General features: G+C 57.0%; 1 protein-coding gene across 8 annotated transcripts in view; it reads right to left on the bottom strand.

The window, feature by feature from the left end:
* The window catches only part of SYT7 (synaptotagmin 7), a 63,801-nt gene extending 37,248 nt beyond the window's left edge, over window positions 1-26,553 (bottom strand). For all 8 annotated transcript variants that reach the window (XM_070359039.1, XM_070359040.1, XM_070359042.1 and 5 more), the window contains exons 1-2: window positions 25,895-26,553; window positions 552-655 (exon numbers count right to left, since the gene is read on the bottom strand). In XM_070359039.1, the coding sequence (XP_070215140.1) occupies window positions 552-655; window positions 25,895-25,925 (135 nt within the window). In that variant the 5' untranslated portion in view covers window positions 25,926-26,553. The remainder of the gene's footprint in view (window positions 1-551; window positions 656-25,894) is intronic.
* Between the last annotated feature and the right edge of the window lie 528 nt (window positions 26,554-27,081).

Raw genomic sequence — 27,081 nt, 5'->3', positions numbered from 1 at the left:
TTGATGGCCTAATCCTGCTCGTTAATTTCCCAGCCCTCGTTAAAAATGAAAAGAAGCCGTTTGTGCCTGTACAAACCCCCGAGAACCAGGATGAATGGGAGGGTGCAGGGGGAGGGGGCGGGGCGGGCGGAGCCTCCTCATTGGACAGGAGGCCTGGCTCGGCCACGCCCAGCCCTGGGTGGTGGCGGGAACGCGCGGGCGGAGGGGAGGGGGCGCGCGGCGCTGGGTGGGAGGGGGGTCTCCATTCTCAGTCTGCGCGTGTGTGCCTGCAGTCCTTTCTGCGGGAAGTGGGGCGTGTGTGCGCGTAGTCACGAGCGTGCGAATGCCCCCACCAGTGTGTGCCTAGGTGTGTGGCTCTGGGTGTGCACACAGACGTATGGGACCAAGCCCCAGCAAACACAGAGCGCCCGGTGTGAATTTCCACGTGTGCCTGGCTCTGTGGGCAGGTGGGTCGTGGGCGCGCGCCCTTGAGAGCGTTCACGAGCCTGTCGTCGAGGAGGGCGGGGTGCAGGGCCAGGCCGCGTCCCCCCGGGAGCCCTTAAGAGCCTCACCAGTTTGCGCTGACACCAGTGGCAGAGGCCGCAGAGGACGACAGTGACGCTAAGGCTGACGGTGATGATGGCAGAGACCAGCAGGACATCGCGGGTGGGCGCCCCTGGAGAGGACATGCACAGGTCAGACCCTCACTGGTCAAGGCCAGCCATTCTCCCGCAGCCCAGAGCCCCCGCCAGAACAACCGCCCAACCCACACTGGGAGCTGTGCGCCCCACGTTCTACACTCAGCTCTGCCTTTTGGGCTCACCTTGGGCGGTCTCTTCCTCCCTCTGCACCTCCCTTTCCTTATCTGTAAAATGGGAGCCTCTGGTAGGTCTCTCCCAGTCCCTCACTGCATGGACTGCATGGTCCCCCAAACTTCACGCCCCCTAAGGAAGAGGTCAAGTGTGCCCCTGGCCTACCCAGACCTCACTGGGCTTTCTGTGCTGTGCTGTGCTTAGTTGCTCTGTCGTGTCTGACTCCTTGTGACTCCATAGACTGTAGCCTGCCAGGCTTCTCTGTCCATAGGATTCTCCAGGCAAGAATACTGGAGTGGATTGCCATGCCCTCCTCCCGGGGATCTTCCCAACCCAGGGATGGAACCCAGGTCTCTGGCATTGCAGGTGGATTCTTTACTGTCTGAGCCACCAGGGAAGCCCCCAATGGGCTTTCAAGTACCTCTTAAAGAGCTTCTGCCAAGAATGCTTCCACCCCCACAATCCATACACATACTCTGAGCCACAACTCCAGCCTCATTTGCCAAAAGGGTTAGTTCCCACAGCCCCTCTGAGGCCATGTGCCCTATGGGCCCTCACAGACCCTCCCCAAGTGCTGGCCACATGTGTAATCAAAGAGGGAATCTGGAACCCCCTGAGCAGTCCTCATCCCCTTTAGCTCAGCTTTTCTTGGGCTGGAAGTCCACCCAACTGACCTCTGCACGCCCTGTCCTCCCCTGCCCTAGTCCCTGAGCTCGCCTCCCGTCCTTCCCCGCACCCCCCTCCCCTCCAGCTCAGCCTCACCTTGGTTGCTCACAGTGCCCCTGCGTGCTCCTGGCAGGGGTGGATGGGGAAGGGTGTGCCCCGCAGCTTCCGTCCTAACAGCCCAGGGGCCCTAAGCTTCCAGGGTGGGAACCTTGATGGACTTGCCCTGGGAGCCAAAGCCCAGGTTTCTGTGCAAATCCCACTGCTTGCTAGATATGCGGCTTTAGTCACCTAACTGCTGGGCTTTCTCCCCCTGTAAATGTGGATTAACCCTCCTCCCTCCCTCCTCACAGGTGGTTGTGAACACGAGCTCAAACCTAAATGTAAGGAAGGAGAAACTTGACCAGAGATTATTGTGTGGGGGAGTGAGTCGACAGAGACCGGCACAGATCACACGTGCTCTGTAAATATGTGCGTGCCCGGATGGATCTTCAAGTCAAGGAGACGCTGTTTATTTACAGAGGAGCCTGCGTGGGCTTTTTGGTTTCAGCGATGGTGGTAATTAAGAGTCGACGATATCTGTCTGCTCCCGGTTCCTGCGGTTTTAGCTTCTGGGCGCCCAGTCCCTGTTGCTTTGCTGTGGGGCCTCATGGAGGAGTGCCCAGCAGCCAGCCCCAGCGCTCAGGGCCCTCGGGCTGCCTCCCACCACGACTCCAGCGCTCTGGGCAGCCAGTCCCGTTGTCTGGTCTCCTCAGAATCCTGCTTGGGCTCTACCCCTCCCACCTCAAAGTCTGGAGTCTGCAAGCTGTGGGGAAAGGCCAGTCTTGCGGGGCCCTTCCGTGTCCACCTGGCAGGCCATCTACGCTTCCTCCTGTCCTGAGTCCCAGCCTCAGCCCCTAGAAAGCCACTGCACCCAGCTCACTGTCAACCTCAGAGTCCATAGCACCCAGGGGCTCTGGCCTGGACAGCCTGCAGACACCTGGGAAGTGGTCCTGCCCTTCCTTCCCTCCAGCAGAGGAGCACAGCTCTGCTGAGGCTGGAGCGGCCACTTGTGTCATGGTTCTCAGGCCAGATGGGAGGCTTCCATCTTGAACCTTCAGGCTCCAGGGGGTGCGGAGGGACAATAATACCATAGGCCCCCAGACTCAGGCCTGTGGTCAAGAGATGTGCAGACACAGCTTCTGGGAATGGGGCCAGCGCTCTTTCCAGCTGTCTCCATGGGAATTGCCCCTGCCCCCACGGAGAGAGCCTGGGGGTGGGGTGCTGTGTGGGCTGGGAGAGCAGACATTCCTTTGCTGAACTCACTTTTAAATAAATTCCCTTCTTGGGCTGAGCTTTCTTCAACCACTGTCTATTAAGAGCTGACCCTGAGGCCCAGGGGACAGGTCAGAATTCAGCTAATTGTTGTTAGGACGGCTCGTGTCCTAGAACCAGGGAATGGCAGATAGATACCCAGGCTGAAGCTCAAGACTCCAGGAGACCCAAGAACAGACTCAGGTGTGAGTACAGTCTTTGCCTCTTAATAGCTGTGTGGCCTTGAACAAGTGTCTTAACCGCTCAGTGTCTGCATTTTCTCCACAAAGTGAAGATAGGGGATATCCCTCATGGTCCAGTGGTTAAGACTCTGAGCTTCCACCACAGGGGCACAGATTTGATTCCTGGTCGGGGAACTAAGATCCTGCATGCCAAGCAACATGGTCAAAAGAATAAAATAAAATAATTAATCCCCCACCACCACATTAAAAAAAATAAAGTGAAGATAATAATGACACCCACTCATGGAGTTGTTGTGGAAAATCCCATGGACAGAGGAGACTGGTGAGCTGCCATCTATGGGGTCGTACAGAGTTGGACACGACTGAAGTGACTTAGCAGTAGCAGTAGCAGAAGATACAGATTGGGGCTCCCCTGGTGGCTCAACAGTAAATAATCCACCTGTGATGCAGGAGCTGCAGGTTGATCCCTGGGTCAGGAACATCCCCTGGAGAAGGGCATGGCAACCCACTCCAGTATTCTTGCCTGGAGAATCCGATGGACAGAGGTGGGGTATAGTCCATGGAGTTGCAAAGAGTTGAACACGGCTGAAGCGACTGAGCAGATATGGATTATTATTAGGGTTGGCAGTGTCAGTTCTCTCTCAGGTGTCCAGAGAGCTCCAGGAGTACAGACAGAGAAATGATTGCTGGACCAGGGAGCTATCTGGCAAGGCTTCCCCGAGGAGGCGGTATTTGGTGTGATCTGGGAGAGGGACAGGATGTGAAGGTAGCACAGTCTGGGCAGAGGGGACAGCAAGAGCGAAGGCATGAGAGGGAAGAACGGTCAGGCGTGTTGTTGGAAGATCTGGACTAGGGGATGGGGAGGGAAGTGGTGGAGGCTGGGTTGGGAATGAGAATAGGGCCTGATGGAGACGGGCTTTGTCTTTCTCGCTGAGGGGCTCCTTGTGTTTGTGGGCTGTGGGAGCCATGGAAGGTTTTTGAGCAGGGAGGGTAGGATCAGAGAGGGAGTCAGCAAGCTCGTGAGCTGGGAGCTGTGGTTGGCAATTACACCCCAGGTGATTCCTCTGCTCTGGTGCCCTTTCCGCACTCACCCTGCCCCACATCTCTTGGCCATGGGGCAATTCTCCACGGGGTCACCTCCCTGGAGCTCCCTTTTCTCGTTGTCAAACAAGGTCCTTATCAAAACTGCTCCTTGACCTGTGCTGTAAGTTGAAGAGCCCCTGAGGACAGAGCCTGTCAATCCCAGAAGCCAGTGGCCCCTCTGAACGGACCCCAGAGATCCAGAAAATACCTGTCTTAAGCAATCAGCGTTCTGCAGGCATGCAGAGTGAGCACCAAACTTGGAGTCTGGGAGAAGGAGGCTGAGGCCCTATTCTGGCCACTAACGAGATGTGTGGCACTGGTTGCAAGGCACTCAGCCTTAGATGCCAGTGCCCTCCTGGGTGGAAGAGTTGACCTGTCCTTGCTCTGACGACGAACAGATGTTCAAGGTGTTCTACATGCAGTGACAACTTTGTCTGCACGACAGCTGAGGGGAGCATTAAGATTGTCCCCATCTTACAGACGTGGAAACTGAGGCACAAAGGGGGTCAAGTACCTTGTCCAAGGTCATTCACCTAGTAGGTAATGGAGCGAAGGCTCAAACCCAGACCGTCTGACTTCGAGCCTACACTCTTTGCCCAGACATCACACCCACTACAGAGGAGGGTGATCAGTGGTTTTCCAAGTGTGTTCTTTGGAACACCTAGGGTTCCCAGGAATTTCTCAAGGGCCACAGACAAAGATGGATGCTGAGTAGATAGGGCTGTGTCCCCGCAAGCCGTTTGCAACCAAAAGAACCTGATTTCCCTGTTTCATGTCCATGGAATGTCCCATGTGAAGAAAGGGAAATATTACTAAGGAAAGTTGAATCCTCCCAGATCAGTGACCCTAGGACCCCCTGCAGCATGTGCGGATGCTATCATCTTCCACACAGCTGACCTCTCTCCCAAAGATTCCCTGCCCACCCCACCCTCCACCAAGCAACCCTTGAACAGTCCTTGAATCTAGGGTAAAACAAAATGCTTGCCAATGAGAAACTGCATTGATACCATAATCAAGTGGCACAACGCCCTCGGCCAACATGCGATATTGCCAACAAGGGGGGCAGGCATATTTTTGCCTGCCAGCCAGAGTGAAACCATTCCCAGAGCGTGGGGTCACTGTGTCTCTGGCTGCAAGAGACCTCGGAAGTCAGGTCCCATCAATGAACAAACCCCCTGGGCAGCCCTGCCAGGGATAGGAAGCTGCTTCTGCGGGAGGCAGACCCTCCATGAACAGGCACTGGTAGCTAGGGCTGCTGTGCCTGTCTCCCTCGATCTTCCCCCCGCAGTCCTAAGCCTGCCCTGCGGAGCTGCTGGGAACAAGCCGGCTCCCTCTGCCACATGACAGGCCTCCAAATCCCCGCCGACAGCTCTCATGTCCCCTTCCGGTCTTCTCCAGGCAAAGCCGCCCTGGCCCTTCCTCCGATGACATACATGGTTTCAAGTCCCCTTAGCGTCAGCATATTAACATTGGGGGAAACAAAATAATGCAGCCCTAGTCAGCCTTTGATAGGGCTGAGTTCCACGACCTACCCTTGGGCAGAGGAGACATCTGGGTCCCAGGGGTGAGACACAGACAAGGGCAGACAGATGTCTTCAGGAGACCTGGGAGGCAGGGTGAGCCAGGAAGGAGAGCCAGGCCCTCGGGGTCCAGCCCCAGGGGTGTCAGGATGCGAGACGTGAACTCAGGCACATCCCTGCCCCTCTGCCCGGGACTGTGGCCACCATGTCAACGTGTCAGAGCCCAGGATTGATGACCATCTGGTGGAGTGCTGTGGGCTTCACCAGGTGCTGTGGGCAGAGACCATGGTCCTGACCATGTCATCCCACCGGGAGCTCTCAGGGTAAATAAGACCTGTGTGCTCGAGGAAGTGGTCCCCTCTGAAGGTGGATAAGATGTCCAGACACAGTCTTCCCTTCTAGAACATCAGCTCCACAAGAAGGGGGCTGGACCTCGTGTTCACCATTGTCTTCCCAGCACCAAGGACAGCTGGGCATATAGTAGGTGCTTGATAAATGTTTGTTGAAAGAATGCATGAGGAGGAATTCCAAGCCTCTAGGGATAAATATAATAATAGAGGCTACCATTTATTAAGTGCCTACTGTGTACCAGATTATAAAGGAAGGGGATGTTTCTGTTTTGCTTTTTCCTATAACCTCTGTGACAGGCCAATGCATGCAAGGTACTCAGTAAATATTTGTTGAATGCCCAGTGTTTGCATATGTTACCTCCCTTGTCACCCAAGCAACATGGGAGAGAAGAGATGGGAGGGTTTGAGAGCCTCTCTCTTTTACACCCACACACACACACACCCCAGGATCAGTTCTGGTCTTCTCCCATACCCATCTTTGCCTGAAAAGTCCTGATTTTTCTAGACCCAGATGAGAAGCACCTCCTCCAGGAAGCCTTCCATAATCTGCCCAGTGGGAATTACTCCTGCCTCTGAGCTCCCATCATTCTGTGCGTGTACCCGTCTTTTAGCGTGCAGTGATTAAGGGCCAGGGCTCTGGGACCAGATTGTTAGGCTCAAATTCTGATTCTCTGTGTGCCTTGGTTTCCCCGTCTACAAACAGGGGATAGAATAGTACAGGCCTCACAGGACTATTGTGAGGTTTAAAGGAATTAACACATACAATGCATTTAGCACAGTGCCTGACACAGAATAAGTAGGCAATAAATGCTAGCTATTATCATAATATCACCACATTGAGCCCTGCATTAGAGACATCTGGGACACGAAGTTGGCCCTCAGTGAGTGGTGAATGAAATACTAAAAACACATTTAGTTTTCCCCACAGGATAGCAGAGGTCAGGGGTCATGTCTCACTCAATCCTGTGTACTCCTGACCCCCTCCCCAGGACCTGGCCCAGGGCTTAACAAGAGCAAACCTCAGTGAACACCTATGACAAGGAATGGGGAGAGCTGAGCCATGGGGGTGGGGGTGGGGGCGGTGGTGTGGCGGGGGTCGGGGCAACAGCTGGAAGCCAGGCAAGGCTTCAGATATGAACTGCAGAGCTGACCGCATCCCTTGCCAGGACTTTGCCCCAACTCCCAACTCCTCCTCATGTCCTCAGCAAGCCATGATTTATAGATGAAGAGAATCAAACAGGCTGCGGCTGCTGGGATGCCCTGGGGAGCTGCTGGAGATGCAGTGGACTTCTGAAGGCAAGCTCACAGCTGCCCAGGGGGAACACGAGGGGAGCCAGAGGGGGAGCAGGCACACATACACAGGCCAGAGACACCCATGGCTCACGTGCACACACACAAGTCATGGAGACTCACCCTTGGCACAGACATCTATGCCCCCCTCCCCCATGCACAGACGCACACACACACGTATACACACACACATATACACAAGCCATCGGGACTTACCCCATGGATGGACACCCATGCTCTCACACACAAAAGTGAATACACAGCCACGGTCACAGTCATGAACAGATACCTAGCCCACTCTGCTGTCCCTGAAGTCTAAGTGTTCATGCACCTTCTCTGGCCTGGAGTCCTCTCCCCATGGACCCCGTTTGTCTTTTGGGGCAGAGCAGTGGGACAGGAAGTAAACTTGGAGGCAACTGACCTGGGCTCAGGTCCCACCTCTGCAGCTGGCCAGTGACCCAGGGCAAGTCTCCTTCTGGGCCTCAGTGTTTTACCTCCAAATGATGAGAAGAACCCCAACTTCTCTTGCTGGGGTGTCATCAGGATCAAAGAATAGCTAACAATCATTGAACACGTGCCTTTTGTGGCAGACACTGTGCCAGGAAGCTTATATGCACCATCTCGTGTGATCTCCTTAACCTTATATTATCTCAATTTTGCAGAGGAAGAAACAGGTATGGAGAATTAAGGCAGCTTGAACTTGGCCTTGATCCTGCTATGGCTGCCCTCCTCTGAGCTGAAGCATGTGAGAGCATTTTGTAACATGCCACACTGCACAGCCCAGCCACAACCCACATGTCTCCTCTTTCACACTTGAGGCTTCACATAGGCTGTTCCTTCTGCCTCGAAGGCCCTTCCCTCTATTCTCTACCATCTATTCTCTTCCTTTTATTCTCAAGATCTCTAGACAAAGATGGTCTTCATTTCCTCTCACATTCCTTTCTACCTCCCCTGTAACTATGGCAATCCATCCCTGTGGATTAATAATTAGCATTTTCCATGTCTTCCCCCCACTGGGAACATTTGGAGATTTGAGACCCCCAGATCACTCATCTCTGTAGCCCAAGGTCTGGTGCACAGGAAAGGCTGGATAAATAAGTGCTAAACAAATGCATGAAATTATTCAAGGCCCCACATGAGCTTACCTCCTCCAGGAAGCCCTCCCTGATGACAAGTGCTCACAGCAGTCTCTTCCTTCTCCAAACTTGAATTAACTGTCTTATGTCCAACCTCCTTTTCTTGGGAGTAGGCCTGTCCCTCAAGCAGGGCCTATGGGGTTCTCCTCATTGCTTGGGTTTCCCACAGCCCATGGCCCAGGACACAATATAGAGAAACTAGTGGACATGCTGGGAATCTGGGCACACAGACTCTTTCCCCAAGAATTCACTTGCTCTGACAGTCTGATGGTGACATTCACACTCCCCACATCCAGCCCTTCCAAAGTTGTCCCATTACCCTCACACCCTCCTAACCTAGACTGCTTCCCTCTTTGGGGGATCCTCAGATCGCAAGGCCTTGCTTTCCTCACCAAGTGCCTTTAATCATAGTAACTAGTGTATGCTCAACACTGAATCATGTTCAGGTCCTCAGCAGCCCTTTGAAGGTAAACCCTCTCATCCCCATTTCACAAAGGAGGAAACTGAGGCTCAGAATGGGTAAATACTTGCCTGAGAACACACAGCAGAGGAGAGACAAAGCCAGGAGTGGACCTGGAGTCTGGAAGGCCTCAACTCTGTGCCCCATGGGAGTTAAGCCTTAAAATAAGTTGCTTCAAGGAGAGACGGAAGGGAAGAAAGAAACGAGTGAACACAAAATATAAAGAGCAGCCAGGAGGACTTCCCTGGCAGCCCAGTGGTTAAGACTTCACATTCCAGTGCAGGGGTTCCAGTTTTATCCCTGGTCAGGAGCTCAGATCCCACGGGTCTTGTGGCAAAAAAACCGAAACATTTTTTAAAAGTAGCAACACTGTAGCAAATTCAATAAAGAATTTAAAACTGCTCCACATCAAAAGGGAAAGGGCTTCCACTTTCCACAAACTTCTCCAAGCACTTCTTGGAGAAAAGTGGGTAAGAGACCCCTCCTACCCACACATCTTTGCTCCTTCCTTCCTCAACTGGTCCAGCCCTTGGCCTCAGTAAAGCATCCTCATCAGATAGATGCTGCTGCTGCTAAGTCGCTTCAGTCGTGTCCGACTCTGTGCGACCCCATAGACGGCAGCCCACTAGGCTCCCCTGTCCCTGGGATTCTCCAGGCAATAACACTGGAGTGGGTTGCCATTGCCTTCTCCTTCTCCATCAGATAGATGCTAAGATGTTCTAAAGTCTCAGAATAGGTTGGGGATTGGGTGTTTGGGGCCAGACAGGGTAGGAGCAGGAAGAAGGGGTGAGTGGGGTATCTGAGGACTCCCCTAGGGCCCTGTCTCAGGTGCTGACTAGGGTGCAACCACTCTTCCAGAGATGAGGCAGTGATGTTGGGGGTGGTTGGGACTACATCTGCCATCACTTTCCCATCCCGATCCTGCCTCCTCCCACTTGATTCTGCACCGCAATGTATCATGCCCCAGCACCTCCCCCCACCATCCTTTGGTGGCTGCAGGATGACGTTCGAGGTGGAAAACAGTGAAAGCTGGAGTCACAGGTTTCCACAGGAAGCACCCCTCCACGTGCATGCAGAGCAGATGGAAATGGGGGAGGGTGGCAGGGCAAGGGCAGAGCCTACCAGCCCCAGGACTATTTGGGCATAGGAAGGGGAACAATTTTGGCACCTACCCCACCTCCCTTCCTCTTCTCGACCCAACATGCACAAGGAAGCCAGAAAAAGGCAGAGTGTAGGAGAAAGCAACAGAAAACCAGTGAGCTAAACTCTGAACCCCAAACAGCCAGGCAAAGCTCCAGGCTTCCTGTCATGCTGAATTTTCTGCCCTTTCCTCACTTGAAAACTCCCCCACTCCAGGCCACCCACCTTGGGAATGGGGGCAGCTCATTCCTTCCAACAAGAAAAAGAAAATGAGATGGACAGGTAGAAGGAAAAAAGAAAAAGGAGAGGAAAGAGAGCCTCTCATTTCCCAGGAGCGCTGGGCTGTTGCTCTACCCCCATACCCTCCAGACAGTCTCTCTGAGTGTCCTTCAGAAAGCAGCGGAGGCACCCACAAGCTCTCTGGCCTCACCTGGGGCAGGAACAAGGCTGGTGAAAGAGGAGGCCCAAAGGGAATTGTTTTGGAAAGTTACAAGTAGCTGAAAATAGGGGCTTAGCACGAGCAAGCCTCCTCAACCTTGACTGTAATAAAAACAGATAATGCGTGAGTGAGCCAGGGAGAGTGTGCTGGCAGGGGCCGCAGAGGCCGGCTGGATGCAGACAGTTTAGAATTCAGAAGAGATGCCAAGTGAGTAAACAGCGAATGAAGGATTATCTGGATGGGCCAGGAGCCGTTCCAGCAAGAAATTGGACGGGGACATGTCAGGATCCACAAGAACTCTGACTCCTCATCAGGGAGTGGGGCCTGGTGAACTACAAGGACCTCATCCATGCCTTCTCTACCTCTGTTCTGTCTTCCAGCAGAGAACATGGCCTTGGTAACACGGCTCAGGTTTGTTTAGTGCAGAACAGTTGACAGTGCTCCAGAGTTTACTGAGGATTTTAAATCCATTGTCATATTTAATGGAGGTGTCGAGGGTATCTTCTATCTGGTGACTCCCTCCCCTCACTAAAGCCACACCCCCAAACTCCTACAATTCTTGGCTTAGGGAAGTCTGGTGCATCTGGCTTAGTCCTCAGCCTCAAAAAAGGGTGTGTGTAGGGAGGGTTACAGGACATCTGTAGACCCCAGAGACCTACTGAGTCTGGAAGTCTTCAGGGTGAAAGCCATTCAAGGACAGAGAGGACCAGGTGCCAGCTCTGAGCAGGGAGCTCAGACTGAAGGGTGTCCAGCCAGAAGCTAGCCTGGAACCTGTCACTCACCCTGACTCAAAACCTGATGAGTTGCCTGGGCAGCCATGAAAATGATCATGTCCATCAGGGCAGCAAGAGCCCAGGAAAAGGAGAAGCTCAGATAGAGGGCTTCTCCACCAGGTGTGTGCAGCGGGGGCAGGATCAGGGACGTGTGATGATTAAGTGCAGGCCTTGACCACTAGTTACTCTTATGAATAATGCATTGTTGTGCCTTGGCCTAAATCAGCATCTTATTGTTATTAATAATACACAGCTGCAAAGAAGCTGGGATTGGAATGGTGTGCTATATTTTATTTGAGGACCTCAGAGCACTTAAGAGTTCCTCATGCTGATGACTCAACTCTACCTCCGCAAGTCATACACTTCCTTACAAGACAGGGCACCTGTCCTGCCGTGACACCTTCCCACCTGAGGCTCGGAGCCATGAAAGCCATGGGGGCTAGGAATCTTCTCTCCTGGGATTCAAATTCCCGACTTGAGTTTTTGGTGGGGGAGGGGATACACTTAATCCTCGCCAGCTCAAAATTCCGGGGGATGCAACATAATGTGAAGCTGCTCCCAGAGATGTTCAAGAAGGAGGGATTAACTCGCTGGGATCCAGGTGTCGGAGGAGGTGGATGGAGAGAGACCACTGTGGATCTGAATCCAGTTCTGCCACCCACTGTCACTGTGGCTGTGTGATCTTAGGCAACTAACTCAACTCTCTGGCCCTGTCTCCGCGTTAGAATATAAGGATCTGAGATTCCTTCTTGGAGCTGTTGTTCTTCCATATTCTGGTGGTATTATTTGCACCACAAATTTCTTGGATGGATCCACGGAGCCCGGTGCTCTGAACTCTGTCCGCGGTGCTTAAACAACGATCGGCACATCGCCTCTGTCCTTGGTGCTGAAACAGAAATCGGTCCCAGGGCCGCGCCCTTTTCCGGGACTGCAGCGTGGCGGTCCCATTTTCCTCTGCTAATTACTCCCTGATAAGTCCCAAGTTGAAGACCCAGCAGCGAGCAGCCAACCCCAAGAACCCCCTTTTCCTGGATGAGGCCTGAAGATGCCAAGAACCCCAGTCAGCAGCCCTGCTCCTGATAAAAAGAGCTTCCCAGATAATGAAAATGCGGCATCCCCTTCCCTCAGGGTAGCCCCCCACCACACTGCCTCCTGGCGGCTAGCGCGGGTACTGCGCTCAGAGCAGGCACACAGAAGGGTCCCCAGGGTGGCGCCGGGAGTGTGGGGAAGGAGCAGCAGACGGTTGGGCCCCCGCCGCCCCCTCACCCCTCCTGGGGCAATCTGGAGCTCTGAGCTTGCAGCGCTGTCCAACACACAAACGCTGCAGGCTGTCCAACTGTTTTCCGGCCGCCTTGGGGTGCTGTGCTGCTCCATTCACGGCAACTTCAACCCACACAGCTGGACCCTACCAGGTGAAACTTCCTGTTCTCTCCTCCAAGGTGGGTGGGGTAGACCTGTTTAAACAAACACAACCTTTTCTCCTGCTGCCAGGCCAGTCCTAACAAAATGAACACTAAGGCCTGTAATATGCCTTCACCATGGCATAGTCTCTCTACCTCACACCCACCCAAATAAGAAACGTGCCCACAGCTCTTTCCTATGAAGAATGGGTCTTGGGGGAGAGGGCCACAGCTGCAGCCCAAGCCTGTTCCCCCCACCCCACAGGTAGGGGCTCTTGGAGAGGCAAGGCAGCTTGGTGTCTCTAGGGATTGCTTGTATTAGCCTCACTGGGTGCAGAAATTCTTCTCTTCCTAAAACAAACAGCAAAACAAATCAAACCACCTGAAGACAACACCCTGAATCAGCTTCTCTGGATCCAGGCAGGGAGTAAAGATAATAGCCTTTAATTACAGTGAGTGAAGTGAAAGTTGCTCAGTCGTGTCCAACTCTTTGAAACCCTATGGACTATACAGTTCGAGGAATTCTCCAGGCCATAATACTGGAGTGGGTAGCCTTTCCCTTCTCCAGGGGATCTTCCCAACCCAGGGATCAAACCCAGGTCTCCTGCATTGTAGGCAGATTCTTTACCAGCTGGGCCACCAGGGAAGCCACTTAATTACAGCAGATAGAGCTAATATACATTGAGCAGTTACTACAGGACAAGCGCTGTGCTGAGAGCTCTGTGAACATTATCTCATTTAGCCTGGCCAAACCCCGCTGCCCCAGGGAAGCATCATGGTCAACATCCTACAGATAAGGAAAGTGGGGTTCAGAGAGGTGAGGTGACCACTCAGTTGGGGTGCAGCTGATGAGTATTGAGACCAGCAAGGGAAACCACATCTTTCTGCCCTTAACCTTACAGCTCAACTGGATCTACCACCCCATCCTTCCATGTTCTTTGGGAAGCTTCACTGCCCCCTTAGGGGTTTCTAAAGCCACCCCACCCCTCCACCATCATCATGTCTCAGCTGAGAACCACATGGAGGAAAACTTCACCCTCCCACAGCACCTTACAGCCTGCGAATTGCTTTCAAAGCCACTGTTTGAATCAACTCTCATGATACTGAGGCCCTCTTCCGATTTTACAGGGGAGGAAAAAAAAAAATTAAGGCTCAAAGGAATAAGTTTTGTTCCATGTCACACAATGAGTAATGGAGCCAGAACTCAGGTGAAGATGGTGGGGCTCCTAGCCCAGTGCTCTCTCTCTCCCTACTTCTTCATGGCTGGGGTCCTGCAGGCAAACCAGCAAGGGGGTCTTAAGGACCTTCATCTCCTGGGGGTCTTCCTGAGGCCCTGACCTGAGCTGCTTCCTTTCTCCTGCTCTCTAGGGGCCATCAGTTGGCTCAGCTCTAACTTGGAGTCTCAGAGTCTCATTTGAAATGATTTTTTTTTTTTTCCAGGCAATTACTTCCTGCTAATTAGGAGGCAAGACTGCCAGTCCCTGGGCCCTGGGCTGACCCCTTTTCTCAACTCATGGGGGTGGGGGATTGTTGAGATCCTAGGGAGCAGCACCAGCCACAGAAACTGCCTGGACCAGCCCCATCATCGGAAGGAGGCCAGGAAACTTTTGAGGGCGGGGGGGACGGGTGGTGGAGTCAGGTACTCCAAGAAATGGGAAGAAGGGAGGCGGGGATGCTACAGCTCTGATGTGAGAGAGCGCCAGGGGACAAGAAGCTGGAAGAAGCCTAGACATGCCAGGCAGAGTGAGAGAGAGACCTAGGATCGGGAGGAGCAGGGGGAGCCAGGAAGATCCAGAGAATCGGGGACACGTCATAGGAAGGGACAAGGAGGCATCTCAGGAAGCAGGGAGACAGAGGAGGAGGGAGAGATTTCCCCTCTGCCAAGGGAGAAAGACGGAACCCTGGAAAATGGTCAAGATGACAGAAGTGGAAAAGGTAGAGGCGGGGAGATACCGGGGGACTCCAGGAAGGGGGAAGGAGGTATTGCTGAAGGAAAGCCCTAGGGAGAAGGGGAGGAGAGCGGGGGAGGGCAGCTGGAGTGGCCGCTCCCAGGGCCCTGAGAAGAAGGGCTTTCTCTACGTCATTGTCCTTGAGCCTCCCCCAATGTCAGTGCCCAGCCAGCCGGGCCTGCCCGCCCTCCTACGCAGCCACAGGTGCGGGCGGGCAGGATGGCAGGGCACCAGCCGGCTGAAGCCCCAGATGCTTCACTCATCCAGGGCAGCCAGCCGACTCTCCTTTCTGCCAACCTGTCGCCCCCTCCAGCAGGCTAAGCCAGGACCCTCCTGGGTCACAAAGCCATGTGACCAAGGGGCTCTGGGGCTGTGTGGTCCAGCCCCTCCACTTTACGGAGAGGAGAATCAAGGCCCTGAGAGGAAACAGAGCTTGTCCAAGGTCACAGAACAAGTGAGCGAGGAGGCCAGATGAAAAGAGCTCAGGGGCTAAGTCTCAGTGGTGGGTCCTGTTCCCTCCTGGGTGAAGCCAATAACAGGAGACAAGACAGGTCTTGGTTGCCAGCAAGTCAGTCCCTGATCCGTCTAAGCCTTGTGGAGTGTGGGGTGGCAGGCAGAAGGCAGCGAGGGTTGCCAGGGGCTGGAAGGGAAGCAAAGGAAGTCACCATTTATGGAGCCCTGGGTGGGAGGGTTCTGCATGGGTTATAATTGCAGCTAACATTATTGAGCACTTACTAGGTACAGTGTTCCAGCCACTTAAGACATTACATGCAGATCTCATTTAATCCCCACGATAACCTTATAAAGTATGTATTACTGTTATTCTATTATAGGGAAGAAATGGAGACTCGGGAGGGTTGAGTAATTGGCCAAGTCTGCAGACTAACCAATGGCATGGTTCTAACTCTGGTGGCTGGCTACTGCTCTGAGGACCCCTGCACCCTGGCATTATCTGGAGATGCTCAGAGCCCTGAATTTGCAAGATCCTAGCCCAGCCCTGGTAGAATCTAGGCCCCAGATGCCAATGGGGTTACAGTTCTGTGTTGTGGAGGCTTCTGATGGCCCAAAGGAGATCCTAGACTTGAATAAGCCCTGTCTTACAGTGCTGGGGTCCGGGTTCTAGTTCTGGCTCTGCCACTAACATACTGTGCAACTTTGGGCAGGTCCTTTGCCCTCTCTGGCCTTGGTTCTCCCACCTATATCATCAAAGAGCTGTTACTTAGTCACTAAGTCATGTCTGACCCTTTGTGACCCCATGGACTGTAGCCACACCCACCCCAGCTCCTCTGTCCATGGGATTTCCCAGGCAGGAATACTGGAGTGGGTTGCCATTTCCTTCTCCATCAAAGGGTAGGACCAGATAATAGAGCTTGTATGTATGTATGTATGTATGTGTGTGTGTATTTGTGTGTGTGTTAGTTCAGTCATGTCCGACACTTTTCAACCCCATGGACTGTAGCCCGCCAGACTCCTCTGTCCATGGAATTCTCCAGGCAGAGCTGGTATACATGATACTAACTTTGTGACAGACACGGTTCTAGGCAGCATATGGATGTTAACTCAGCAGCCCCTTCCAGCCCACTCTAAAGTAAGAGCTATTATTGCCTGTTTTAGAGATGGGAAAATGAGGCAGTGAAAGGTTAAGTAACTTGCCCAAGGGCACAATTCTAATCAATACATGGCTGATCTGGGATTTGGGCCCCATTACTTTTGATCCAGAGCCCATGCTCTGCCTGCCACTCTGCAGTTTCCCTAATGACTCTCTCCGCCCCTGCTTGGTGCCCCAGAGAGATCTGCCTATGTTCCTCGGCCCTGGCACACACACCATCATGCTTCCACATGGGAGGCTCACCCGCCATCACGTGTCTGCATAACACAACATGCGTCTGCTCATGCTGCCACACCCACTCCTGTGCTTCCGCCCAGTTTCTGTCTGGAATAGCCACACACGACCATCCGTGGCCGCAAGAACAGGCCAGCTCCAGCAGGCCCACATGAACGCGCACGCACGGCCCCCTTTCTGGGCACTGGCTGACTCGAGGGAGCCGTGTGCCAGGCTTCAGCATATGGCCACGTGGCAGTGACGTGGGCCGCCACACCCCTTCTCCTCTGCGTCCCCCTCCCCCCACCAGTGCCTGGGTGGCTTGCACGTCACATCGCACACCTGCCGGCACCCCCATCCACGCTGCCTTCCTCACGCCTCTCCCCTAACAGAAGCAGGCACCTTCTCCAGGAAGGAAGCAGGCACAGGCCCAGCCTGGCTCCCACAGCCCAAAGATGCCAGCCAACCCGGGGGGAGGAGAGGGAGAAAGAGCCATTGATCAGAGGCTCTGGGGGCCCAGGGGCTATGGTTCCCATCGGACACTAAGCCCTCCCTTAGGTCTGAGTGCAGAGCTGAGCCCCTCAGGACCCTAGAGATGCCAACTCCCCTTTGTCATCGCCAGATATGGGGCCAGACAGGGAACCAGGGGACAGAGGGTCTGTCCACCACTGCTGAGCAGGACTGTGATGCCGAGAGGGCTACTCTGGCCAAGTTACCGGTGCACACCCCCCACCCCATCCTTGGTCCCTGCTCTCTCCTCCCCCTGCCCAAGCATCTCAGAGTTCTGTGTATTTTTAGGCCTCAGCTGACAGGCTGTGAAATCGCTCCCTTCGCACCTCCCTAACCAGGCGGGGGCTGGAGAGGGAGGAACGGGGTTGTGAGGGGGGGCACACACACAGCCGATTCATCAGGCTCCTCCAGGGCTGGCAGGTGCCAAGTAGGGAGTAAGGGGTGCCTCCTTCTGAGTGAGAGGATCTTTCCACGTCGCCCAGAGAGAGGGAGAGAAGATACGGTGGGAAGGAGGCTCCGCCCCACTCCAGGGGCCTGGCAATAAAGCTTTAGGGGACGCCGGGCACTAAAGCAGGTGCTGGGATATACTCTGGGTCCAGCTCTGAGGCCAGTACCCATCCCTAGCCCTCCCTTCTGAGCAATGGACCAAGAGACAGGCTGGCTCAGGATAAGGGCAGTGTGGTGCAGTGGTTAAGACCAGGGCTTGGTGATGAGGCTGATGTGCAATTCCATGCCCTGCTCTACTGAGTGACCTGGAGAGACGCTCCACCTCGTTGGGCCTCAGTTTCCTCATCTGTGCAACAGCGGTAACGATATCTCCCTCGAGGGGCTGCTGTGAAGACTAGATGAAAGCCGTACATGTAGAACGAGGTGGTCTGTGGGTCCACCAGGCACTGCTGAGAGATCCCCCTTACGGCTTTCCCCCACTGGCAAATCCTCCTCCTTACCATGATCCTTGAGACAGGAGCCCAGAGTTCATCCTCTTTGGTACCCACTGGACCCTCTCCCCCAGGGAAACAAACCCCCAGCTAAGGTGGGCAGAAATCATAGACCATCCCCACCCCCTGCTTCCTGCTATGGGGCACCCATGCCCATTGCACATGCACACGGACTCAAATGCCAACACGCTCATCTGCTGCCAGTGCCTGGGTGTGAGGGCGTTCGCTCTGGGATGACCCCCTTAGGGAAGTGGGAGGACGTACCCAGGCCCTGCTGTGAATGGGCCATTGTGCCAGGGGCCGTGGGCATGGAGAGGGGGGCGGCCTGCCTAGTTGCTGTGGAGACAGGCTGGCTCCAGTGGGGCTCTGGAGCTCAGGCCTGGCAGCTGGAGCTTGAGCAGTACGGCTCCTCCAGGGCCAAGCCCTGATACCCATGGTGGGGGGTGGGGTGCAGGACTGATTCTCAGGAGCCTTTACTGTGTTCAGTGGGCCCTGGGACTACCCCACTTGGCTCTACATCTCTCCCCGGGAGACTTCCTCTGATACCCCGGCCCCCTAGGTAAGCCCCTGGGGGTGTACAGCCATGTCCCCCTGCACCAGGCTGTTCCCTTGACTGCCCATTACCCACCACAAGCTTTCCAAGGGCAGAGCCCCAGACCTCCTGCTAAGGGTGCTCTCAACACAGCCCTGGGCAGGTAAGAGACAGTGGAGGGGCTGGACAGAGGTGGGAACAAAGACGTTAATGGCTGGGGATGCAGCTCCATAGGTGGGCCTGCCACGAGGCTTCCCACCCTCCACACTGCTGCGTTAAAGTTCTTCATAGAGAATGCTGAAAAGCCATCCATAGCCTGCCATTGCCCAAATTAAAAAAAAAATGTCCAATTTTCCTACTTCAGAACGCCAGGAGCTTCATCAGCTGGCCCAAGCCTCGACTCCTGTGCTTAGTTGCTCAGTTGTGTCAGATTCTTTGCGACCCCACGGACTGTAGCCCACCAGGCTCCTCTGTCCAAGGGGATTCTCCAGGCAAGAATACTGCAGTGGGTTGCCATGCCTTTCAAGTCTCCTACTACGGCCCCCAAAGACCTCCGTTCCAGCCCTGCAGGCTTAGACACTCACTGCTGCCTCGACCGGCCGAGACCTGACACACGTCCAGGGCACTGCACATGCTGTCCCCACCACGTGGAATGACTCCTTCCTGCTTGCTCACATGGCAAGCTCATTCTCCCTCCAAAACCCAAAACCCTGGACCCGAGGCTCATGCTCCTGGGTCTGGCAGTGTGGCTGGTCCCAAATCAACTTCTAACTGCAAGTTCCGCCGTCCCAGGGTGGTCTGAGAATGGACCAGCTAACGTACATCGAGGGCTTAGAAGAGCACGTGGCATCTACTGAATGCTCCACACATCTTTGCTATTCTGAAGTAGACGGACCGACACTGCCTCCGTGAAGCCCTCCCACTGCCGGCAGCAGGGTGGAGTGGGGCTGAGGCAGGCCTGTCCTCCTTGGAGCTTCCAGAACCCGCATCCCGCACATCAATCACTCAGTGCAGGGTAATGTTGATAACAGCTGTCGCTGGTTGAGTGTTTACTATCTGCTGGGCTTTCTGCTAAAGATGTTTCCTGCCTTATCTCGCCTCATCCTCTGACTCCATGGGAGGTAAGAACCAGCATCATACCCATTTAACAGGGGAGGAAACTGAGGCCAGGGTGGTGGGGGGACTTGCTTTAGGGACACAGTCGCAAGTGTCTCTACCAGAAGCTGTTTGACCCCAGACACCTGGCTTAAGCAAGCCATCCCTTGCTGCATGGACATGAAGTGCGTAGCACATACCAAATGTTCCATAAATAAGAACTTTCTATTATTGTCCTGCTGTTACTATCAGTGGAGGGAACAAAGTCTGTTGGATGATCTAAGAGGGGTTTCCTTAGGCTGGACCCCCTATAAAGCAGGATGTGTCGGCTCAGTCACTCAGTCATGTCCAGCTCTTTGCGACCCCATGAACTGTAGCCCCCAGTCTCCTCTGTCCATGGGATTTTCCAGGCAAGGATATGGGAGTGGATTGCCATAAAGCAGGAAACTCCCATTTTCCTGGAGAAAGAAAGTGAGGGTGCAGAGGAAGCCTTGGGCTGCCAGGAGTGAGGGTTGGGATGGCAAGAAGGTATACAGGGAGCCCCAGGATCTGGACCCAGGGGACTTGAGGAACCTGAGGGATGCTGGAGGGAGCCAGTGCCCGCAGGTGTCATGGCAGGCCCAGGCTGGGCAGGGCAGGAGGGGGCTGGCCGTGCGCTAGCTGAGCTGGCCACTGCTCTATGGCCCCGCTGACACCACCCCGCGGTAATGAGACGGATCCAATTTGTACCCAGGGCCCCGCCGGGAGCAGCTGCTGCGGCAGGGTTTGAAGTAATTTAATTGGACACATTTGCCACACAGCTCCCTCCTCTGCTCCCCTCATGGAGTGCCTCACGCCGGTACCCCTCGAGGCCTCCCACACCCCACGCCACCCCCCACCCCAGCTGGAAGCAGGGTGCACGCTTTGCCAGCCCGTGCTGTGAGACCCCCACCTGCTAGGATGGATGCCTTGGCACCTCTCCTCTCACTCTGGGGGCTCCTGAGCGCTCGGGAGCCACAGGGCTGGCGGGGTTCTACAGGTGCAAAGTTCTCCCCTTTCTCCGAGGCAACCAGCACCTCCGGCCCGCCTCTTCCGATGGGCAGAAAGGGTCACTGTCTTTCTACCCCGGCCAGCTGGAGAACCCCAGCTCCCTCCGCCCCAGGAAGGGCATCGGAGGAGCAGGGCCACTACCAACATGGGGGGAGGCAGTTCTCCTCTGAGAGCTCTGGGAAGGGGTGTATACACACACACAACGAGTTGGAGAAACACGTATACACACCCAGTTACACACACACACATGTTGACAGATTCACATGTTGTCCTGGGCCTCCCCGTATCTGTACACACCAAAGCTCCAACCCCACCCCCCCATCCACCCTAACATCCCTGCCGTGCACACTGCACAGCCAGGTGAGGCCCTGCTCCCAGCAGATGGAGGCCTTGCAGGCAGCCAAGCTGGCAGGTGGGAGGGTGTGGCAGGGGGCAGGCAGGGCCCCTGGAGGGCACAGGCTCCGCCTGGCTGGGTACAGGGCCAGGGGAGCTGCCCTCCCCCAACGCTCTCTGTCACAGCTCCCCACGCACCTTGACACACCTCGCTACAAATCCACTTATTAGCTCCTGTTTACAGCGGGCATGGCACTTGGATGAGCTATTAGGGCCGTCCAGCTGCCACCCGCCTGCACCCAGGTACATACACAGCCCAGCACTTCTGCCCACCGGCCCTGCCCTCCCTTTCCTGGGTGCTGGGGCCCCACACCCGCAGTCACTCAGATCCATCAGTTCCCCAAACCTCCCAGCTCACCGTCTGGGTCAGCTTCCAGCTCAGCCCCGCAGGTGATACACTTCTGCCAAGGGACCCCTCCAGGCAGATGCTGCAGAGCCTCCCGGGGCAGGCCCGACGCACCAGCCCACCTTCCGACCAGCTGGGTTCAGAGCTCCGGGCACAGGCTCTGGGCACCATCCAGCCCCTTCCACAGGTCCCATTTTGTCTACCAACTCTGTTCCAACCCTTGGGGAATTCTGCTGGGTGAGACGAAGCCCTGCCCTCTAGACACGAGCTGGACAGGGCCCAGCAAGGCTGCCCCCGCTGCCCGGAAGGTCAGGGACGTCCATGTCCGTGGAACTGGCACGGTCCACCTGGTACCACTGGCTGGGGTTCCCTGGCAAGGCGGGCGGTCACCCGGGCTAGGTCTGGCACAGGCTGGCTCCGGCAGCAGGCCAGATCAGTGACCGCCCCAACAGACAGCGCTGACCTTACGGGTGGCATGTGCCACCTGCCGGGCATGCCCAGGTGACAGGGTGCTGGCCCCATGCAGGGCCTCTCGGGCCCACCCAAGAGGCCTCAGAGCCTTTGGGGAGCCTGTGCGGCCGACTCCTCTTCCAGCCAAGAGTCCTCTGCTCAGGACTGGGCCTCCTGCCCCCACCTCCCAGCCCCCACACCCTCCTGGAGGCCCCCCTCACCACGCCTCTCTCTGCTGTTCCTGGCCTCACTCCCTGGGGGAAGCAGCTATTGAAAACGGTCCAGCGGATTCAATAAGAATTCAGAGTCCCTGAGAGAATAGGGGGCGGGTGGGCGGGTCAGGCGGAGGGAGGTGGAGGGGGAGAGGGGACCGCCCACCCCTCCTCTGCCTGTCCCTCGGGTAGGTCGGAGCCCGCGAGAAGGGGACAGCCCTCCATTGTCACCAGCGTCACCCCACGCTGCTTTCACTGTCCCTGGGGCCTGAGCTTGGGGTCAGCCAAGCCCTAGCTGCCCGGGGCCTGTCTCTGTCCACCTGACGCCCACCTGTTCCTCTGCCTTCCAGCTGTGCCTCCCCTGTCACCTCCTGGCCTGTGCACTCCCATGCTGGTCCAGCCTGCTCGAGCCCTTCTTCCTGAACCAGGAGGGGCTGTGAGGTTCTCTTCCCCTCCACCATCCCCTGGTCCTGAGCCCCCAGCCTGTTAGTCAAGCTGTCCGCACAAGGCCACTGAACAGCACAACCCAAGGCCAAGGGTGGGGGCTGGTCCTAGAAACGCTACAGTCTGGGGGTGCTGGCTACCTTGACCCAAGCCCCACAGAAGTCACACATCCAGCCCTGCCACCAGCCATGGCCCGTCCGGAGGTCCCGTGATCTTCAGCTCGAGACTCTGACTCAAGCCCGGGAGGCAGGCCTGGGAGGTCTGGGCCTGTGCAGGTGGGGTGGGTGGGGGTGGGAGGGGAGAGTTTGTGAAACGGTAGGATGGTCAGGCCTCCCTGGGCCGTCCCACACCCCAGCCCCCGTCCCTGACCTTGATGGCCCTCACAGTGTATAGCCCCGATCTGCCCTTTCGGCCAGGCCCTGATTCTTGTCCCACACACCAGCCAGCAGCCTCTGCCCCTCACTTGTGCCCACAGGTGGAGGGGTTGGTCTTGGGGTTGAGAGAGAAGACCTGCTGTGCCAAGGCCCCCTGGCCCGTGGGGTGTTCTCCACACTCCTTAGGAATGACGTACCCGGCAGAGCTGCTGTAGGGGGGAGCAGAGTCCGCTAGCAGGTGGACAGACAGAGGAGACTTTAAGTACTACTATCCCCAAGGACAAGTTCAGGGAGGGCTGGGGCCAGAGCTGGCGGCCCTCAGGACCTGAACTCTCTCCCAGAGCGACCGCACCAGCCCAGGCTTTCCTTCTCTGGCCTTGCTCACTCGCTCACCGCAAGGTCACCTATCCCTGCCTCCCTCTCTGCTGCCGTCCTGCCTGCCCACTGCAACGCTGACCCCTGTGGGCCGGCCAAGGCCCTGCCCTGCCAGGGGACAGGGACACAGAGCGGTCAGGCCAGCCCAGCTTCGGGATGAACAGAAGATGGAGGCCGTGGGCCGGGAGAGGGCTGCCTGTCTACGGGAAGGTGGAGGAGAGCTTGCAGGCCTGGCTGGGAGGGGGGAGGCGGGGCAGAGTTTGGAGCAGGAATGATGGAGGTGTGGGGTGGGGGGCTGGTCTTCCTTCTTCACTGGGCTCGGGCTTTGCCCCACAGTCCCGTTGCTTCAGCCAAGGAAGAGAATTCAGATCCGGAAGAGAATGGCCTGTGGGCCAGGGGCCCACACAGGCTTGCCTGTCCCCTGTTGGGGTAATGGTCTTAGCAGTAGGCTGAGCCATGTGGGGACTTGCAGAGGGCATGGATTACAGGAGAGAGTACCACAGGGACCTTCTGGAACCAGCCGGGGGCAGTGGGGAGCATGAGAGGACAGGAGACAAAGATCTTTTTTTGAAAGGATTGGGCCGCAGGTGTTCCAGGCAGTGGGATGAAGTGATGAGGATGTAAAAGGTCCACTGGCCTTTGGGGGACCAGAGGGATGGGCTTGAATCACACAGGAATTCATTGGCATATCTTACTCCCATCCAGTGCCAGCCTTGGGGGACACACTCCCTGCCTGGGGGAGCAGAGTCCGGGGAGCCTGGGGTGAGCTGGGGAAGGGGGAATGCCTGGCCTGGAGCTGTAGGGATGAAAGGAGGTGGGCAGGGAGGCCAGGGGGCGCAGAGTCCAGACTGAGGTCCCTGGCTCCTCAGAGACCCCCAGAGATCTAGGATCAAAAGCAAATTCTGCCCTCTGCAGCCTATTTCTGACCCCATCCAGCCCACTGCCCACCTCAGACAGAAGTAAACTGGTTGTAAGTAAGGCCAATCTGTTTCCACCAGAACTGGCCCTGCCAGAGGACTGGTGAGTCCTGCAACTGGAGTGGGCAAGACAGGTCTCTGGCTCAGACAGGGAGGCCCATTCAAGGGGGAGAAGGAAAAGTCTAGGGGCTGCCAGCAGGCCAGGGGGCAGCACTGGGTTCCAGGCCCTCTGCCCAGAAGATGCCAAGCACATCAAGTTGGCCTCCGTGGAGAGGGCAGAGGTGCTTGGGGTTGTGGTGATGTCATGGTGCCCAGGCGTGGGAGGAAAGAGGAGGGAAGGAGAGGGGACAAGGGCATGGCCCAGGCCACTGGCCTAACAGGAGGCTGCCAGCCTGGCAGGGGGAGGGGAGAGTTCTCACTGCATCCCCCCTTCCACCTTCACACCCCAGAGCTGGTCTCTGCATTGAGCTATTGGCTTCTGAGAGTGCGATCCAAGGAAGAGAACGCCTATGTCCTTGGTCTCAGTGTTGGAAGCTGGCAGCCCACTTGGGGGAAGGTGCCAAGGTGGGTGATCTGGGTCCCGAGAAATGAAGGGAGGGGTCTCCAAAGGCACTGTCCCTTCAGCCGTCACCTAGAGAACATTCATAGGTGGCCATGAGGCTATAGAGTGGGAGACTGAGTCCTCTTTCATGCATATACGCAAGCACAGAATGAGTGCAATGCCTGGCACCCAGGAGGTCCTCCTGGGTGGGCTCGAGCTGCTATGACTTGATGAGGGTGAGGACAGACACGGGGGCAGGCTGAGCAAATGTGAGGGAAGGAGCAAATGTGGGGCTGGGGCTAGAGCGGGCAAAGCTGGCACCACAGGAGTGCCCTCAAAAGCCTTGGGGCTCTAGGCCCCTTCTGCAGAGGACCTCAGAGCTGTCCCTCCCCCCACCCAGGGCCCCCAGACCCCGGAGGTTAGCATCAGTAAGCCTAGAGGCTCTTGGTCTGGGAGCAAGTCCTCGGGCTTGGGTGTCGTGCTTTCAGCGTCAGAGAGAAACCCAGAAGCAGAGACCCTGCTGCTAGGACTGGCAGACTGGGGGTGCTGGGTCTGGGGTGGGGCACCCCAGGTGGGAGTTGAGACTGAGCCTGGGGAGGAGGGGCAGGGGACCTGCCTACAGGTGGGCACTGTGTGAGGAGGCGTCATCAGGAGCCAAGGAGGAAATGGCAGAGCAATTTCCCGAGAAAGGTGGAAAGATTCCTGCTTCCAAGATGCCTAGCAGTCGTGGGCTTTCAGGCCACTCCCCGGCTCCGCAGAAATGCAAAGGAGCACGGCCCCTCCCCCTCCCACCCCCGACAGGACAGGAGTGAGTTTGGGGTTCTTTGCTTCCCCCCTCCCCAAGGCCTGGAGAACATTCCCCTGGCACCCCTATTCTCACCAATCTCTGCTCTCTTTCCCTTCAGGTACCCCTGCCTCCCTTCTCATCGTTCCTGGGGCTCACCGCCCTCCAGAAGCCCCCCTCCCCTGCGGCTGCACCAGATTTCCACTTGCCCCCTGGCACCCTCTCGGTTCACAGTTGTCACGGCCGATGTCACTCCGCTTCCCCGTGCCCACAACCTTGGCCGAAAGCTGCCTGGGACCCAGGGGTGCCTCTGAGGGCACTGCGGGGGCGGCAGCTCCCCGCTCCGCCACACACGTTGTCCTTGGGCTGCGGGGGGTGGGGGGGGAGGTCCTTGTGGGGACACTGCGAAGCCGGCGCCGGGCATCAAGCTTGGCAGTGCCCGGACTGACTGCGGGGGGCCGGGGTCCGAGCTGCTGCCGCTCCAGCCCGCGCCCCCGGGGCTGGGGTGACCCTGGGTGAGGGGAGTCCGTGCGGCTTGGTTGGACAGCAGCCCCCGGTTGGGGCTCCGAGACGGCGCCCCGGCGCTGCCGCCGTCCTGCCCGCCGGTGCGGGGCGCCCCAGACCGCGCGGGGCCGCGCTTACCTGGGCTGGCCGCCTCCGGGTCCCGGTACATGGTCCCCTCGTCGCCGGCTCCCTCCGGGCTCTTTAGAGCCTCCCGCGGCCGCGCGTTGCTCCGCCGCCGCTGCAGGGCATGGGGCCGGGCGACCCCCGGGGGCGGGTCCGAGGGCGGGGGCCGTGCGGACTGCACCGAGCCGCGGAGCCGGGGAGCGGGGGCCGCCCGCCAGCCCTCCCGCCCGCCCGCCGAGCACGCTGCCGCCGCCGCCGCCGCCGAGCCGCGCCGAGCCTCCTCCCTCCGTCCTGCGCGCCGCGTGTGCGCGCCGGAGCGTGTGTGAGTGTGTACGAGGCGGTGTGTATGTGTGTGTGTGAGCGCGTGTGTGAGCGCGCCCGGGACACCGCCGGCGCCGCCCGCCCGCCGCCGAGAGCCGTGGCCACCGCCACCGCCTGACGTCCGCCGGTGCCCGCTGCCGGCCGCGAGCCGTACTGCAGCCAGCGCCCGCCGCCGCCCGGAGCCGCCCCGAGGGCACTGCCGCCGCCCCGCGCCCCGCCCGCCCGCAGCCCCCGCGGGGAGGGCACGGAGCCCGCCGGCGGGGCTCTTCGGGCCTGCGGGTCCCACCGCACCAGGCGCCCCAGCTGGCCGGTGCGCCCCGGATGGCAGCGGCTTCGAACCCGGCAAAGCGGCGAGGCCGGCCACCTCCTCCGAGGTGCCCTTTGACTCCGTTCCAAAAGGCGAGCAGATCCGCTCCGCGTTTTCCACTCGGTGGCGGCTGAAGGGCGTCAGCTCGGGGCTCGACAGAGCGGCGGTCCCGGGAAGGGAAGCTGGTGTGTGCAAAAACCAGGAGTGGATTTTTGCCAACGCTGAGCTGGGTCCACCACGCTGGCCATGCCCACAGCTTGCGCATAGCTGGAACCGAAAGGTCTAACATCTCGACCCTGAGCGAGGGACTAGGCCTAGTGACCTTCCCTACTTAACCCAGCCACACAGTAGAATAAAACAGACATCTCAACCTCTGTCCCTGCTTCCCTCTCACCACTCCACTGCCCTCTTGTTTTCCTTGACCCCAGCCCTTCTGTGAGTAAGAAGGAAGGGCCTCCTTGCCCTCCCAACCCTGGGTCTCACTTGGCCTTCCCTGCCTCTGTCAGCTCAACACAGTCCAAGTCAGGTGAACCCTAATTCTCCTCTCTCTACAGAATTGGAACTGTTTGATTCT

The sequence above is a fragment of the Bos mutus genome, chromosome 22 (assembly GCF_027580195.1).
Source record: "Bos mutus isolate GX-2022 chromosome 22, NWIPB_WYAK_1.1, whole genome shotgun sequence".
In the NCBI taxonomy this organism is placed as follows: Eukaryota; Metazoa; Chordata; class Mammalia; order Artiodactyla; family Bovidae; genus Bos; species Bos mutus.
The sequence above is the reverse complement of the archived record's forward strand: the minus strand, read 5'-3'. Positions and strand labels throughout refer to the sequence as shown.